Source organism: Schistocerca serialis, chromosome 6, assembly GCF_023864345.2.
Source record: "Schistocerca serialis cubense isolate TAMUIC-IGC-003099 chromosome 6, iqSchSeri2.2, whole genome shotgun sequence".
In the NCBI taxonomy this organism is placed as follows: Eukaryota; Metazoa; Arthropoda; class Insecta; order Orthoptera; family Acrididae; genus Schistocerca; species Schistocerca serialis.
The window spans coordinates 286,818,670-286,837,497 of record NC_064643.1 but is presented as its reverse complement, the minus strand read 5'-3'; the positions used below and the strand labels follow the sequence as shown (position 1 = coordinate 286,837,497).

The window sequence follows — 18,828 nt, the reverse complement described above, 5'->3', positions numbered from 1 at the left end:
TTCTCACAGCCAAACGAAGACTGGAAAATAGACAAGTGGGGTACATCAAATTGACTAGCATGAGGTCTAGTTTTGCCAAAAAATGTTTAACTACTTGAAAATCATCAGAGTAATTTACACACACTTAATTAGCGATCTGAGGTAAAATTACAGAATCAATTTTCGTCCGAATTTTCGTAGCCAAACAAAGATCATGAAACAGGCAATTGGGGTAGGACATAGACCAGTGTGAGACCTAGTTTTGCCACAAAATATTTAATTGCTTGAACTTAATCAGAGTATTTAACAAAGATTTAATTAGTGATTTTAGAGGAAAATGAAATATTTCACCATCACCTGCTACCAGCTTCTAAATGAAGTCTCGAAAAATATTAAATCACAGTATAAATTGAAACCTCTCTGCTTTCTCTTGATCTATGGACTCTATAGAATAGCGATCACTATTTAAAGATATCATATTTCACGTGTGGTATCAACTTTCGATACCACACTTGTTAGGTGTTGCAATTATCGGCCGCGGTCCATATTATATAGTATCGTTGGACCCATGAGTCTCAACCAGCGCTGCTAGCGCCGCTCCGCGGCTTGTATAAGTTTCTAGCGAGTAGCCTTCAGCTGATGGGAAGCAACCTCTAACAAGGCGCTTAGTAACGTATGACCTAAGTGAGATCTCAATAGCTATCTGTTTATAATTATATGTATGCAGCCAAGAAGAATCCTGTACAATCACTTAAGTACAATACATATTAATTTTTACCAACGACTTCTAATTATTTTAGTCGTTTCAGATCCAGACCACGCAGCCAGCACCTTATCGACGTAACTGACAAACCTGCTGTGATTTATATGTTTGTATTTAGCATTGGCCACCAGTCAACATTGGCGACGACTCGTTCGTCGTCATCATAACATCATGCTTAATGAATAAAGGGTGAAAATGTAAAAAATTGAAAGAATGGTCAAATGTTTTGTGAGCTGCTTTGTCTAAAAATAAGAAGTAATATAGATTAGACTAACATTTGACACCTTTCAATGACGCTCAAAACCGTATACTGCAAATGTGGTGCCACCTGACAATTTTGAGTTCAATGTTTAATCAAAGAATGTTACAGAGTAATAGGTGATCTTTATCTGGTGGAATTTTGTGGTCTCCTTACGTCAGTGCTATATGAGCATCTCAGCTGTTGTACATGAGTTCGAGCATCATTCGAAGGTATGTCAAATGTTTTTCTAATCTTTTTTATTTCGTACTTTTGGACAACTAATAACACAATGTATTTTACAGTCGTTATTTCCAAAACTTGTTTTTCAAACCTTCACTGTACTGAAACGACTTTCACACCAGTTGTCAGTTGGCAATGTGATTTTAAGGGTTAAGATGGGGAACACCCGAAGGAAAGCGCGTGTGCCACAATTATATTAGCTATATTTGAAAATAACAGAAAACAACAATAAAGAGAAAATGGACCCGAGAATTATTGAGTAAATGGAGCAACTTGTACGTTAGTTTATGACAAACCACGTCCACGGACCCGAAATATTTCGTAAACAATTTTCGAATGAGTCCTCCATCCCACGACAAGTTATTAATGTTGATACAATACAAATTATAGAAGGAAAAACGTTAATGAGAGGAGCTATCGCAGTTGTCGAGGGATTAGGTGTAACTGATATTTCTCGCAGACAGACAGATCATTCAAATGCGTGAAGTTTGGTGCTGTAGTATCACCAAACACAATTAGAAAAATTGTTACTGAAACCCGTGAAGTAATTATAACTTGCCTGCAGAAATGTTTTCAGGTAATTAACGTAAAATGTTCCTTTGTGCTTTATGATAATGTGGGGAGGCTGACGTGTATTTCACAGACCTAGTACTAGTCACTGCATATACATGTACGGCGCACTTTTGAAGTACAAGCCTTTTTCTATACTGTTGTATAATTCAACAAGCTGATAGGCCTATTCAGATTAGTAAAGGAAGCCGTCCCGTAGTGAATCCTCCATTGACTCCCCGGCATAATCCTTTTAAAGTCGTTTCCTGTTAAAAGACTACTTGAAAAATTGAACCTGAGGAACGATATGCACAAAGATGAACTGAAAACATAAACAATGCACACTAACACCGTGCGGCTGGTTCGTGATGCTATATTAACATCTGAACGGCGAATATTGTCAAATCGTCAATTCCCGATCCCACATGCCCAGTACTATGGACAATACTGAGAATAGTTTGGGACCATTAGTTCTGTTAATCAGTATTTCTAGTACTGTCAATAGCGTGTGTTCAGACGGTTAATGTATTGACTGTTCGACAATATTATTGAACGTGTGAGAGCCGCCCCCCTCCACTCCCCCAATGTCCCATTCTGCTTCACCTTGGCCCTGCAAAGTTGCCGTGTTAGATAGCCGGTAGTCAATCATTAAAAGCAGCTACTTCTGTGTGCCCTATTTCCTGAACTCGTTCTGCTTTGCAGTTCTGCTTTACAGATAGTTATGATTGATACTGAAGAGTAACGCAAAGCGTACAGCCTAGTTGCCAGCCCACATCTTTCTGTTGTTTGCAAGGAAGGAAAAGACATCAGACAATTAACGAAATATGTAATCCCTAATAAAGTTTCTCAACGCACTTACCGGTATATTAACCTTGCCTGAACACAAAAGTGGACGGAGAACAAAGTCGTATTTCAGAAAGAACAGTGCAACGGTCTAAGGATAGGTTACATTCTGACGTCTTAATTCACTGGTGAAATTGAAATGGTTCAGATGGCTCTGAGCACTATGGGACTTAACATCTGAGGTCATCAGTCCCCTAGAACTTAGAACTACTTTAACCTAACGAACCTAAGGACATCACACACATCCATGGCCGAGGCAGGATTCGAACATGCGACTGCAGCGGTCGCGCGGTTCCAGACTGAAGCGCCTAGAACCGCTCGACCACACTGGCCGGCTGGTGAAATTAAAACAACCCTCCTACGTGGTTCTGTTCCTCTTCCTTTCGTGTAGAAATTTGCGCTTTCAGTTTCTTACGAAGTTTTAACGTCGCAAGTGTCTACATATTTGCTCCGTATTTTTCTGGTTTACTTAGAGTATACTGTTTGAAGGTACATTAACAATCCTTGCTAGCTCAGCATCTTTTAGTGAATTACTCGTGAACTGAGCTACTACACAGCAGCAGTGGAGCAACCCAACGACCTCTTTGGCAGCAGCTATTCATGTCACCATTAACGCAAAACTAGTCAATTCGTGTATTAGTACGCGTACTTAAATCCACGACAATATACCGCATTAGTCCGAAAAGTTTCGAGACTGGATTAATGAGACAGAAATGTTAAGATAGTGCTTTTGCTTCAAATGTGCTACATAATCCTCCCCGCCCCCTACTCGAGTACAACGTATAACACGTTCATACTACAACGTAAAACTGTCAGGAAAGTTCTGCTTTGGCGTGTTGTTTAACTCGCGCGTCACACTGGCTCGAATGCTGGTTATGTCGTCAAAGCATTCACGCTTCATGAGAATTTATGCACTTTGTCGTTTTGTGATATGTTGGTATCGGTAACATCTTGTTTCATCAGCAATGATGATTCTTTCCAGAAAAAAAAAACTGTCCGCGATTTTCATTTCAATCAAGTCGCGGTAGGCGCTCACTCGTTTTTGTTCGGGACTCAAGATTTGCGGGACAAAACTTTGCATAAACTCTACTCTTCTTCAAAACATTCTGGAGAACCCCTTGAGCGCTGGATTTAGAGACGTTGGTCCATTACGATTTGTGACACAAAAACGTTAACACACTACGGTCGCATGTCCACTTAACACTGCTGGTACACAATTGACTGGTAAAATGCACCTCTTTTGCTTACAGTTGTTAGTTCAGGGTGCCACCGTAATTACAGCGCTGACAATGCTTATGCGCCAGGAACAAAATCATTCTCGCAGCTTTTTGGAGATATGGTGTACAAGTGTAAGATGGCAGCAAATCCCACAAAAGAAACTAATGTCAGACGATAAAATAAGAAAGGTTTCTATTTTGTTCATATCGACACAAACATTAAGCATGTATTTATTACTATTTGGAATGAAATTATTTAAACAACCAGGAATTTTTTGTTGAAAGCAGCTCTTGCAATGATATGCTAAATGAGTGAATTTCACAAACATGTTGACATGTGTGCATAAGCAGAAGAAACTAACGATCAAAGTCCGAAAACAATTTATTGGACTGTTCAATTAACCAAAACAAATTCTCCAAGTATAACACCAACACCAAACAGTGAGCCGTCTTCGAATCACAACTACATACAAGAATAATATAGATAATAACTGAAATAATTTCCTACTAGTCTCCGCCAGACTTCTCCGGTATACCAAGCCTAATCCAGAGATCAGCGAGAAGATCCAAGCCGGGCTGCCGGGGCGGCAGCTATCCACGTCTGCTGGGGGCCGATGAACTGCCGATGTGCGGCCGAGCGCCGGCCTTTATAGCGCTTCAGCAGATGAGTACCTCGGAACTATTTTCCATGACGTGGTTTGACGTGTGAAAATAGTTCCGGGACCTGCAGCGACCTCTTCCTTATGTTTATGTGGGCTGGCAGTGGCCCCTGGTGGCCGCTGGTGTCTTTGCTGTGTTGTTGTTGTTGTTGTTGTGGCCGGTCATCAATATTGCCTGTCGGTTGTGTAGTGCTTCGGTGTGCCTGCGAAGCGGGAAACCCGCCGCTGCAGGCTGTCAGTTTGGTTTCTGATACTCTAGCCGCCGTGATGTCTGGTGGAGAAGGCAACAGCACATGTCATTTTACATTTGACAAAAGTCATAGATAACGATATGCACATATACAGATGGCGGTAATAAAAGGGCAGTGCGTTGGTGGAGGCGTCATTTGTACTCAGGTGATTCATGGGAAAAGATTTCCAACCTGACTATGGTCGCACGACGGGAATTAACAGACTTCTAACGCGGAATGGTAGTTGGACATGGAACATTTCAATTTGGAAATCGTTAGGAAATTTAATATTCCGAGATCCACAGTATCAAGAGTGTGCCGTGAATAGCAAACTTCAGGCATCACCTCTCTCCGTGGACAACGCAAAGGCCGAAGGGCTTCACTTGACGACCGAGAGAAGTGGCGTTTGTGTACATTTGTCAATGCTAACAGACAAGCAACACTGCGTGAAATAACCGCATAAATCTATGTGGGATCTACGACGTACGTATCCGTTGAGACAGAGTGGTGAAATGTTTCCTTAATGGCCTAGCCCATCAGACGACCGACAGGAGTGTCTCTGTTGACAGCACGACATCGCCTGCAGCGCCTCTTCTGGGCTCGCAATCATATTGGTTGCACCCAAGACAACTGGAAACCCGTGGCCTGGTAAGTTGAGTCCTGATTTCAATTGGGTTCGAGTCTGGCGCAGACACCACAAAGCCATGTACTCAAGTTGTCAAGAAGGCATTGTGCAAGCTGGTGATGGGTTGTGTTTGCATGAAAAAATTTTTTGCAGTAAATTCGTTGTGGATGACAAACTGCGACTGTGATTTAAATTGGCGATCTATTTGGTAATAAATATACAAGCAGTGGCTTTCTTTAGAGTTTTTGATACGATTTGCTCAGCCATAATTATGTTCACGAGCCACTGCAGGTTCATCATCAGATGGAGGTACGACAAGAAGGTTATGCTGTGGACCAGGTGAAGCTAGATGCTGTGTCGATGTTGCTAGCGGAAATAACGTAAATTTAGTAATCGGTGACGAAACGTTCATGAAACCGAAAGTGCGTTATGTTTTAGTTACTTACAGTGCACTGCCTTATGGTATCAATATCAAAAATGTTACTATAATGTTCACTGTCAAGTTACGTACACAAATGTGCACAGTGTTAGCTGCACTTCGTTTCACTCTGATTCACAGAATGGATGTTTTTACAAAGATTACGGATATGATGGATATTACACTTTACAACACCATGGTCTTTGGCATGAGGTTTTATGTATTACGGCATAAATATTACTAGTACAGGTACTGTATTTAAGTAAATTTTGCTAGCTGCAGCAATGTTTTTATGTTGGCAATATAAATATAATATGGATTAAAAATTATACGAAAGGTAAAAGAATAGAGTGGAATATTCACTATGTAATTAAAATTTTTTTATAAGTTACAGAATTCCTTAATTTTTACATGACAAGGACAACAAAATTTATGCAGGAAGATGAGAATGTGTTATTGTTGCCATTTTTGATGCCAGGATATCTTGGAAATTCTGGAAGATAAAGTTCTGTGTTGATTCAATTTCTTAATTAAGGATTTTTCAAGTAATTTTAGCTTGTGAATGTAAATCTCTAATTGTTGAAGAAGGCCCATCTGTATTCGTTTCTCAGCAATGTGTACCACAGAAAGATTGACACTGGCATCACCAACACAATTTTCATGATGAGCAATATGTGATGCAAAGCTGGACTTATTTAAGTTTTTGAGTCGAAGGATGGCCACATGTTCTTTGTAGTGGGCTGTAAAATTTCTTCCTGTTTGACCTATGTAAGAGCAAGACCAGGAGCATGTGAGTTTTTATATGCCAGAATTCTTATGAAAATTTCAGTGTACTTATTATAGTGACCAATTTGTTTTGTAATTTATTGTCAGTGTGGGAGGATAATCTTATGTTGTGTGTCTGCAAATACTTGCAAGTTTATATGACACTTTGCCAGGGAAAGGAAGACAGACAACTTTTGGCATTTCTTTCTTAGCTTGTAATGGTGGTGGTGGTTGCTTGAGTTTACTATGGATTTTTTCAGCTACAGTGTTAATCAAATAGGTATTATAACCATTATTTTGGGCTACAGATTTAAGTATGTTTATTTCTTTACATGCATCTTCTTCTCTGACAGGAGTGCGGAGCATACAGTTTACAGACGACCTGAAGAAAGAAGTTTTTCTTGGTTTGGGTGACATGAGGTATTGTTAATGGCAACATTATTGGTCGTGGGTTTTCTGTATATTTGGAAGGTACGCTCATTACTGTGAGTGGAGATAGTCAATCAAGGAAATTAATTCCTTCAGTGGTCTGATATTCAACTGTGTGTTTGATATTTGGGGGATTTTATTCATTTCATCTTCTAGGTCATTCAGATATTTTTTGGACTATTGAAAAGTATTGTTATGTCATCCACATGTCTTTTATAATACATAATTTTGTCGGTAAATTGTGTGTTAAGAAGAATTCTTATTCCATGTTATGAATAAATATATCAGTAAGCAAGCCTGCAAGACTGCTAGCCATTGCCAGACCACTGTTTTGCATGTAAAATTTGCCATTGAATGAAACATATTTATGTGAGAGGATTAAATCAAGCAGCACATGAGTTCATAAATTTCCGTATTGATTAGCTTTTTGTGTTTAATTAGATTCTTTTGTATTATTGTGAGAATGTCTTTCCAGGGGATATTGGTGTAGAGATTTACTATGTGAAAACAGGCGGATATTACTGTGTGTGCACTATTAGGTCCTTAATGTTATCGATTAACTCAAAACTGTTGGTAATTAAAAAGCTGTTTTCAAACGTGTAATTTTTCTTCAATATATCATGAAGTTTTCTGGCAATTTTGTATCCTCGGTTGTTTATTGCATTACAATTGGATATATGGGACAACCACTTTTGTGAATATTAGGCTGGGATTTTAACTTAGGACCTGTGGATTCATTACAACACAATACTGACCTTCATTATTGGTCAGTAGAAAATTGCAGTGCAGACTACTTAAAAACTGCATGAATTTTGTCATCTCAGTTTTTAGGAAATATAGTAATAGAATAATGCTTTCCAGTCATATAGTCATGAAGAGAAGAGCAGGGTTAATGCCTGTTGGGATCACTGTGCTCTCCTTTGGCACCAAAAGAAATATATTGCAGTTGCAGCCTTCGCACTCACCCCGTCAGTGGAACAACTGAAGACGACGTCCATGTCTGGCATGACGAGCACGTCGACGACGGCAGCCGTGTGGCCGAAGAGCGAAGCTGTGGGCTGGTTTGTGACCACGGGGTTCCAGAGTCGCACCACGCAGTCGCTGCTGCCCGTGGCCAAAAGCTTTAGGCGGCGCTCCATGTGGAAACAGCGCACGCCCTGGGAATTAGGAGCACAAAAAACTGAACATTGGCATAAAAATACTGGCATATATAAACTCAAATTTCTGGCAATTTTCTATCCTCGGTTGTTTATTGCATTTAGAATTGGATATACGGGACAGCCACTTTTGTGAATCTTAGGCTGGGATCTTGCTTCCACATAGGTGAAACAGGGAAAAATTTTGCAACCCGCTACAAAGAACATATGGGCACTCTTCAAATCAAAAACGTAAATAAGTCCAGCTTTGCATCACGTATTGCTCATTACAAACACTGTTGGTGATATCAGTGACAATCTCTCGGTGCTGCACATTGCTGAGAAACGAATACTGTTGAATCTCCTTCAGGAATTAGTGATTTACATCGGCAAATTACAGTCGCCTCCGAAAATCCTTAACTAACAAACTGAATCAACATAGAATTTACCGCACTCTTAGGAGCCGTATTGTAAAGGAGAGAATTGTGAAGAATCAGTTCCATGCTCCTCAAAGAGAGGGAGAGTAAATAACTGACAAATAATTTATTCAAATGTCGGAAGGAGGGGGGGGGGGGGGGGGGAGTTGTGTTAAAGCAACATTGACAAACAACAGTTACGACGGTTATTTCAACAATTTTGCGCACTGTAAGACAGAATTGAATAAAATAATTTATTTTGCAAAATACCTTTACAGGCCTTTAATACGAGGGTTGCCAGAAAGTAATGCACCGTACTTTTTTTCTCAGCTGGAAACAATACTACGAATGCGAAACGTTACGTGTGTATTATTTGAAATCTCCTGAGTGAGCGCGTCAAGTTTCCGTCACTTCCGACAGATAGTGTAGTTGCAGCACAGTTTCAAAACGACGTCTGTAGGTGTTGTACGTTACAAGCAACGTGCCGTCATTGAATTTCTCACTGCAGAGAAAGAAACTGTGGGGAATATTCACAAACGCTTGTGCAAAGTTGATGGAGCATCTGCTGTCGACAGAAGTGAGGGTGAGATCATCAGAAGGCGATTCGGCTGAGCTCCACGATTTGCAGCGGTCGGGGAGACCATCCACGGCTGTCACACCTGACAGTCCTGACCTAGCCCCCTCGGACTTCCACTTGTTTGCGCCATTAAAGGATGCCATTCATGGAACACATTTTTAGGACGATGAGGATGTGATTCACACAGTGAAGCACTGACTCTGCCACCAGGACAAGGATTGGTACCGACAGGTCATACACGCCCTTGTTTTGCGCTGGAGCAGTCCGTAGAACGGGATGGAGATTACGTGGAAAAATAGGGTATGTAAATGAAAGACCATTCTTTCGTGTGTGTAATTCTCATTATATTCAACAAAGTACTGTAGAAGAAAAAAATGCGGTGCATTACTTTCTGGGCAACCCTTGGATAATCTCCATTTTTGCCTATGACACCCTCCCAACGTTTCGGAAATTTACATTCCTAATAGGGCACCTTCATTGTTGAGCTGTCTGATTTGAGTCATCTCACTGGAAGCTTCATCAGTTGTGGTAATTGACTTTTGACGAACTTAGGCTGTGTAATGGGACTATCACGAACTGACGACAGTATAAGCACTAGTACGTCATCGAATTATTTACTGTGTGACACAATCTTTCCGGCGAGCTTTTATTCAGTATTTGTATATCTGTAAATGTAATAGATGTAGCTTAATAGCTGCAGCTTTTTCAGTATAAACTTTACCCGATTATTGCAAATCACACATATGTACTACAAAATTACCGCAGACACGGGAAAAGAGTGAAGTGTTCCATCATAATAAAGACTCATCTCATGGGCCCAGGAATTGTCACACTTGTTTCGATGATCATCATTCAGTAATCGTGTGTCTTCACTTAATGCACACTTGCCAAATAACTACGACAAGATCTTGGTGGCTGTATTCATGTTGAACGTACTCCATTACGAAGAGTATGTTGTCGTGATGACCATCAACGCAGCGTGGCCCAACATTATATAGAGCTCTTCTCCACACTTTCCGTTCCGATGTTACTGCCTACTACGGTACTTCTCCTTGGAGGTGCAACTTTACACAGTATTTCTTTTAGTTACGACATAGGTCAACGACGATTCACAACACCCAAAATCTGCGATCAGCCTTAAACGATTTACTTCTAGTATTCCATCAACAATTTCTGAGTCTTACTGATGAATGAATAGCATGAGTGTCAAGTATTTGCAGCGTATTACAACAGTATTTCTTGATTAAAGATAACATCGGAGTACGTGTGGTTTCTAGTATCTTGCATGAAGTGACAATGTTGATATCAACACTAAAATACGATTATATTCTTCTAATGAAACCATTCAGTTGTCTCGCTTCATTGATGTATACGTTCTTAATAGCAGTTTATTATTGTGGGTGGATAAGAAGGTACTTCATTTACCTTGGCAAACCTGAAAATAGAGATCGTAAACTCATATAGTAAAGTGCTTCAGAAGACAGCATCTTCGCTTTTCTTCGCATTATTGTCGTATACATTGGTCACACTGCTGAATGAGATGGTGAACGAAGCTATAGGCGTAGCGGAGGATGTCATGGTGGACTAGTAAAAGATCTCATCGAAATTCTGTAAGACGCAAACTAGTAAAGGAAGTTCAGGAGCTTCGAATACAGAAATAATAAATTTTCTAGGAAAAAATACATAGCCCAGATGAATGATAGTGTTTGGATGAGCGATTTATATGCAAGCGGGCCAATACTGCCATTTATAGAATAATACTGTTTGGAACATAAAATAGAAAATCGTCAACAGAAGCACGGGGATCTACAGCTGAAAAGAGTACGGGAAGCCATGCCCAACTCTTCAATTTCTAGACAGAGAGAGAGAAACGGCAGTCGTAGACAGATTTCAATACGAAGAGACACATAACCAAGTATTAACGCAGAAATAAGAAAGGTCATTACAAGAGTGCTCTCCAAAACTGCGGCACATCGACTACTGATGTAGCGTGAAAGAGTGCAGTGCCTAGCACAATTTACGTATTGACGATGTATGTTAAGGAGCGACAACAGTGACTAATTCATGGTTTTATTATCTGACATCAATGATGTTATATTCGACTCATACGATGCTGTGAATGCTTTTAAGAGCCTGATGATAGTCAGTTGACCGAAACTGTTTGTTTGAATAAAGATTTCGTCAGCAGCTGATGGCGGTAAGCATGACATTTTTCAGATGGCTTTCTACTCTTATCATGTACGGATAACATTGTTATGTACTACGTAACTTGCGCAAGATCATTTCCAAATTGAGAAACTCTGCGAATGCTCTTACACATCAGTCAAATACAGGGCACATCGCTGTTCACCGTTTGACTAATAACATCTGGTAATACATTGATGCACTCGCCGCCACTTCCTTAGCTTTTGTGTGATGATGGTCTTCTGACCGAAAGTGCTAACAACACAACGCGATATAGATATTACGTCTAAAATTCTTTCTCTGTCGTGGTAGCATATCATAGACTTCGTATACATTTAAGAAAGCAAGGATGGCGTATTATAAACGTTAAGTGTAAGGAGTATATGAAATAATTGTATTGGCAACAGTGGCAATTTATTTAACGATTTTATTTGTTACTGTTATAAATTTCCTTTACTTCTGGTCTATGGTAATAAATTCTTATGTCATTAGACGACCGGTTTCATTCCATAATGACCATCTTCAGTTCCTGTTACTGTTATGTTACATTGGTGATGTGTGTGTGTGTGTGTGTGTGTGTGAGAGAGAGAGAGAGAGAGAGAGAGAGAGAGAGAGCGCACAGTCAAGCTTATGCTATACCTATGATATGGCTGAGCTAAAATAAAATTAAAAAAAACTGGATATAATGCGAATCTACGTCTTTCGACTACAGAAACCACGACCTTATCCATTACGTTAGCACTTAGTTACGTTGTACTTGTCACTTGCTTTGGTTAACATAGTAGCTCTTGAACACTTAAATTTTTGAGGCAGTATTAACTGACATTTAATGATAATGGTGGCGTGTTTGTGTTTCATGGTTAATTTGAAAATTATTGACGATAACAAAAAAATGGTTCAAATGGCTCTGAGCACTATGGGACTTAACTTCTGAGGTCATCAGTCCCCTAGAACTTAGAACCACTTAAACCTAACCAACCTAAAGACATCACACACATCCATGCCCGAGGCAGGATTCGAACCTGTGAACGTAGCGGTTGTGACGATAACAACTCACTCCTGAGAGAGCACTCTTATATGAACGCAGTAACCGTCGGTAAATCGTTATGTGAATTTAATTGTAGCAATAATTATAATGCATCATTCCAAGAACGACGTGTTTTTATAAATCCCCGATAGGTGTTCATGAAGTCTTGTGAGAGCCAATATCGAACGCTAACGAAAGCCGATACCAGTTCCTCTGGTCGTCGATACTGTGCGTGACTTCAAAATAACGTCACATTTGCAGGAAGTGTCGTGAAATGAGTATTACCCGGGTATTGGTGTTGTGAGTCGGGCCGGCCGTTGTGGCCGAGCGGTTCTAGGCCCTTCAGTCCGGAACCGCGCGACCGCTACGGTCGCAGGTTCGAATCCTGCCTTGGACATGTATGTGTGTGTTGTCCTTCGGTTAGTTAGGTTTAAGTAGTTCTATGTTCTAGAGGACTGATGACATCAGATGTTAAGTCCCATAGTGCTCAGAGCCATTTTTGCGAGTCGGGACAGTCAGTTGTTTATTTAGAAACTATCATGAATCCATGACAGTTTCAGTCAGAGCAAAGCGTAACCTAAATTGTTCACATTTAAAGATGTGACTTGATACTAACGTTTCGTCTAGTTGAGCTTCCCACCATCTGACAGTGACATTCCCCTCGGTTGTGTCATTTTCCGCCTATGTCTAGTATGGAACGACCTGAAGGCTCTGCTTACCACATGCGCAAGCGCGCGGGCGTTCGTGTGTTTGTGTGTGTGCGTGCGTGTGGTTGCAGCTCACCCTGGCGAGCCGGAAGATGTAGGGGGCGCGGCGCGCGGGGGCGTGCCTGACGACGACGGTGGCGGCGGGGTCGTGGCTGCAGGAGACCAGGGTGTCGTTGTCCGGGCAGTAGGCCAGCTGCCGCACCGCGCCGGCGTGCACGCCCTCGTCCACCCGCACCGACACCCACTCCGTCTGCTGCTCCAGCTCCTGAAACGGCACACACACGCACGCGTCTTGTAATAGTACTTGAATTACGTAACCATTACGGCACCTCACCTCAACCTCTCGATACCAGCTACTGTATTTCTGTAAAATAGTTAACATATTTCTGTGACTACATTCAGATTTGATTTCATTAATGTAGAGGTACTTCGATACATCGATATGTAGATACTGCAATGATAACATTCTTATGTGTATTCTTTCTTTTGTCACTATGATCATTGACGTACTTCTAACCCTGATTTTTTGTGCGCGTAAGAGGTTATTAGAGAGTCAAGCTTTGGTCGTCATGTTAAAAAGACGCAAGTTGTAGTCAGTTTATGAAATGTGAGCTTTAACAGTGAGGAAGATATTTTCAATTATATTTTATATTGTGAAGTGATGTTTTGGAACGAGTTACGTTATATTGCAACAAAAGTAATAAAAAAGAAGTGTAACTAAAATTCGGTATGCTGATTACTTTTTTGCATCACCATTGTCCTAACTTGCAAAAGTTTATTCTTCAAGAATGGTTTAAGAAACACATCTATAAAACTTTTGAATATCGCAGAATAACAGCTAGGCCTCTTTGTATCCGAGCTTGGAATCATCACTACCTAGATTTTCGACGATTGAGCCATGAGTTCACAACGAGACCAGCGTGGGAAACACGAAAAGATGAGTGCCTAGTTTATCCATTATTTCAAGAAATGACTTTATTAACTGTGCTCTTATGACACCTGCCACATAATATAACTTTGTTGTTGCCCGAAAATGCAATATTTAGCAGCGTGAGCAACACTACAATCATAATTAATTTTTGACCTTTGTTGTGGTAGGGTTGTTAGTGTCTCTACATCTACGGGGGTAGTCACCGAGTTTTAATTATATCTCGACAAAGCACAAGCTGTGACCGTAGAGTCTCTAATGGTGTTTTCTCCTACCGTTAAGGGTGCTTCAATTCTTCTTGTCAGGCAATGTACTAGTTATTCTTCTCAGCACAGAGGACATCACAGTTGAAGGCAGTATATTTATTTTCCTTTTGTTTTTCCCAGTAAATAAAATTCAGAGTCGCTGGAAAAATTTGAGGACATGTTTTAAAGAAGAATTCAGTACCCTGAGAGACTTAAAATCTGGACGAATTTCAAAGAAACGATATAAATACGAGTACATCGATCAGCTGCTGCCCCGTTTGCTCTCACTGAACGAAAGGCAAACTAGCAGCAATGTTCCAGAAAACTCTCAAAATTGTCAGTGAAACCATCAATAAAAAAACAAGACGAAAAGCTGTTAAGGAGAACGTCTTTTGAGATATTAGAAACGATGGGCAAATAAGTTGTTGATGAGGACACACACTTTATGGTGTCTTTTGTGCCTTGATTTCAGAGACTGAATAACGCAGAAAAATTGAAATTAAAAACGGCATTCTTGCAAGCAATTGCTCGTGCTGTCCAATCAATCATTAGTTGCAGTTGCTGAAGAGATGCCAATTGAGCTGCACTTGGTAGAGTCGGAAGATTCTACACACTTGCGTTAACTTTCAAACAAATAAAATCAAATTCTCTAATATACACCGCTTTCGTTCTTAAATCTGTTTATCTCATAATAATGACCTAGTAGATAGTGTCGGAAGTTCCATGCGGCTTTTCGCGGATGATGCTGTAGTATACAGAGAAGTTACAGCATTAGAAAATTGTGGCGAAATGCAGGAAGATCTGCAGCGGATAGGCACTTGGTGCAGGGAGTGGCAACTGACCCTTAACATAGACAAATGTAATGTATTGCGAATACATAGAAAGAAGGATCCTTTATTGTATGATTATATGATAGCGGAACAAACACTGGTAGCAGTTACTTCTGTAAGATATCTGGGAGTATGCGTGCGGAACGATTTGAAGTGGAATGATCATATAAAATTAATTGTTGGTAAGGCGGGTACCAGGTTGAGATTCATTGGGAGAGTCCTTAGAAAATGTAGTCCATCAACAAAGGAGGTGGCTTACAAAACACTCGTTCGACCTATACTTGAGTATTGCTCATCAGTGTGGGATTCGTACCAGATCGGTCTGACGGAGGAGATAGAGAAGGTCCAAAGAAGAGCTGCGCGTTTCGTCACAGGGTTATTTGGTAACCGTGATAGCGTTACGGAGATGTTTAATAAACTCAAGTGGCAGACTCTGCAAGAGAGGCGCTCTGCATCGCGGTGTAGCTTGCTCGCCAGGTTTCGAGAGGGTGCGTTTCTGGATGAGGTATCGAATATATTGCTTCCCCCTACTTATACCTCCCGAGGAGATCACGAATGTAAAATTAGAGAGATTCGAGCGTGCATGGAGGCTTTCAGACAGTCGTTCTTCCCGCGAACCATACGCGACTGGAACAGAAAAGGGAGGTAATGACAGTGGCACGTAAAGTGCCCTCCGCCACACACCGTTGGGTGGCTTGCGGAGTATCAATGTAGATGTAGATGTAGAATAAGCAAAACCTATCAGTACTTGTAAAACTGTCACGAACGACGTTCTAATACGTAATTTGAGGTGAAATAATAGCAAATAACGTATCAAAACTACTGGTATGTGTTCTGGGGTACTCCCAAAAGTATTAAGGCTGTGACGTCAGTTCCTTATAACATATACAGAATTGTCCTTTTACTTGTCTTGCACTTATTACTGGATGTAATCAAGATTTTCACCGCCCTTTCTTCTGTCTCGATTTTATAATCAGAGCACAAATATATGCAACCATTTCAAAGTCCATGTTTATGTCAGCTGTTGACCGATTAATAAATTGACCGCGCGTGCAGATAATCATCGATCGATTTGCAAAAACGAGATACTAGCTATCGGCCGAATATAGTCCGTGGATCGAAAAGTCGTTGATGCGCTCCTAGCCTTAGGCTGCACTTGAGAGGCCGTGTAACGAACTGTGTTAGCGACTCGTACTCACCACCCAGTAGTATCTGTCGAGTTTGTCAGGGTGCTTCTTGCGGAAGAGCGAGACCCGCGGCTGGTGAAAGACGAGTGTGATGACGTTGCCGTGGTCGTCTCCCATGTAGAGCGTGGACCGGCCCGATGCGTGCACGTCGGAGGCTGCGTAGCACGCACACTCGGCCACGTTCCGCATCCCACTCACCACGCACAATGGCGTGTGCACTAAGCTGAAAAGCACACAGTCCGTCGGAATATTTAACAGTCATCTTCGATACTGTGAAACACATCTCTTCTACTGCCATCTCTTTGCTTTCCTTATTTTGGGAGGAGGTGGTATAGACAAAAACAAGAAAAAATGTCCGCTAAAGATGGATTCTAAGCTGCGTACCTGAAGAGCAACGAGCACTTGTTCAACAGATGTATTTCACACCAGTGAAGGTGAGCAAGTGTTCATAGCTCTTAAAGTAAGCAGTTTAGAGACCATGTTTATGGGACTATTTTTCTTTTTTTGGTCCATACTGCTTCCTCATAAAAAATGGCCATAAAAAGGGGCAGCCAAAACAAAGATGCCACATTTGAAGTTTCTGAGGTTTTCTAAAACCCTAAGAGGAATATTAATTAATAAACACCACATTACGAGATTGCTGAGCTACTATTCTCTTGTAACCTACAAATATTTAGTTAAGATTGGTGTTTCTTTTTCGCAGTGCCAAACGGCTAGTATATAGCAGTAGACATGGTCTTCTGCAGGAAGACCTCGTGTACTCACACAATAACGTGGAGATATTTTCTCTATATTCGAGCTAAACCAGTTTATTAACACGGGATATAGAAAACTGGTATAGAATTCCCTACCTATATTTTTAAGGCACTTGATAGGCCATGACAGATGTTGCGGATCACAACTGTTGCTACATCGGGCCCAAAAACAAAGCAATTTTTTCACAGGCATCTTCTGAAGATGAAGTAATTAAATAACACTCCTAGTATGTTGGAAAATCGACCGATGTGTCAGAATGTGAAAAATCATTAGACTCTGCGCAAATGTATTACGTGTCGAGGAAAGCTCCTGTCATAATAAGAATACACTTACAAGGGAACCTCCCCATCGCATCCCCTCAGCTGTAAGATGGTGCAGTGGGTAGTCAGTCAAAAACTGAACACAGATCAAGCATGAAAACAGGAAGAAGGTGTACTGGACTATGAAAAAAAAACCAAAATAAAAATGGTGAAGGTGCAAGCATAATAAGGCCAACACTGAGTTGGGGGTGGTTAGAGCGTGGTCCCTTTATTTCCCTTAAGACAACACCAAGTGCAACACTGAGTTGGGGATGGTTAGAGCTTGGTCCCTTTATTTCCCTTAAGACAACACCAAGTGCGGTAGGATGTGAACAAATTTTGTAGCCTCGTGTACTGCGTAAAGTAGAATAATAGTCTGGAGACGATTACTGTATCAACTTGTCAATGCAACTGGCATAAAGCAGCACTTGCGAGGTACTGTTTTATGGACAACAACATTCCTGAAACGGGCTGGCATGCCCAGAGTCCGGACCTGAACCGAATGGAATATCTTTGCGATGAGTTAGAATGCCGACTTAGAATGGAATCCCAGTGTCCAGCCTTCTCTGGATTCAGGTGTTTTGGAACAATGGGCTACTATTCCTTCACAGACATTCAGACAGATCACTCGAAGTGTCCCCAGCAGAGTTCAAGCAGTGAGGCGAAGGGTGGACACACATCATTTTAATATCTACTAATAGGTGTCCGAATAGTTTTAATCAGGTAGTGTATGTAGATGTTCGTGGGGCGTTGAATAAGTAATGCAACACATTTTTTCCTGGAAGCAGTTTGGTTTTGTTCGTGGTTTCAATATACCCAGAGTCCACACCTGAACGCAATGGAATACCTTTGGGATTAGAACTTCGACTTCGAACAGGATCCCAGCTTCCAAACTTCTCTGGTTTCCAGTCTTAAGGAATAATGGGCTGCCATTTCTTCACAGACATTGAGACACTAAACTGGAAGCGTCCCCAGAAAAGTTCAAGCCGTGAGGCGAAGGGTAGACACACCTTACATTAATATTAACAGGTGGCTCTGAGAACTATGGGAGGTCATCAGTCCCCTAGAACTTAGAACTACTTAAACCCAACTAACCTAAGGACATCACACACATCCATGCCTGAGGCAGGATTCGAACCTGCGACCGTAGCAGTCGCACGGTTCCAGACTGTAGCGCCTAGGACCGCTCGGCCACCGCGGCCGGCCTATGATAGTTTTAATCAGGTAGTATATGTAGATAAATTTGGGGCGCACTCCGCACTCTTTTGGCAACAAAACCCTGCTTTTCAATGTAATCTCCGTTCGGTGCAACGCCTCTAACGGTACCTTACTGAGAGAACCTACATGTCCGCATTGTGTCACTCAGCTGGTCGATGTCAGAGCCAACGTCTTGCTGGGTCGATAACCTCGCCATTATCCATACCGCTTACTGCGGAGTGCATCCTTCATTGGACTAAGCAAATGGAAATCGGAAGGTGCGAGATCTGTGCGGTAAGGAGGATGAAGAAGAACAGTCCAATGAAGTTTTGTGAGCTCCTGTCGGTGGGGAGACTTGAGTGAGGCCTTGTGTTGTCATGG

At 41.3% G+C, this 18,828-nt stretch overlaps 1 protein-coding gene across 1 annotated transcript in view; it reads right to left on the bottom strand.

Annotated features, from left to right (window-relative positions):
• LOC126484824 (uncharacterized) overlaps window positions 1–18,828 on the bottom strand; it is a 134,819-nt gene that overhangs the window by 20,435 nt on the left and 95,556 nt on the right. Inside the window, exons 5-7 of the mRNA XM_050108420.1 lie at window positions 16,208–16,418; window positions 13,082–13,270; window positions 7,924–8,115 (exon numbers count right to left, since the gene is read on the bottom strand). Of these exons, the coding sequence (XP_049964377.1) occupies window positions 7,924–8,115; window positions 13,082–13,270; window positions 16,208–16,418 (592 nt within the window). The remainder of the gene's footprint in view (window positions 1–7,923; window positions 8,116–13,081; window positions 13,271–16,207; window positions 16,419–18,828) is intronic.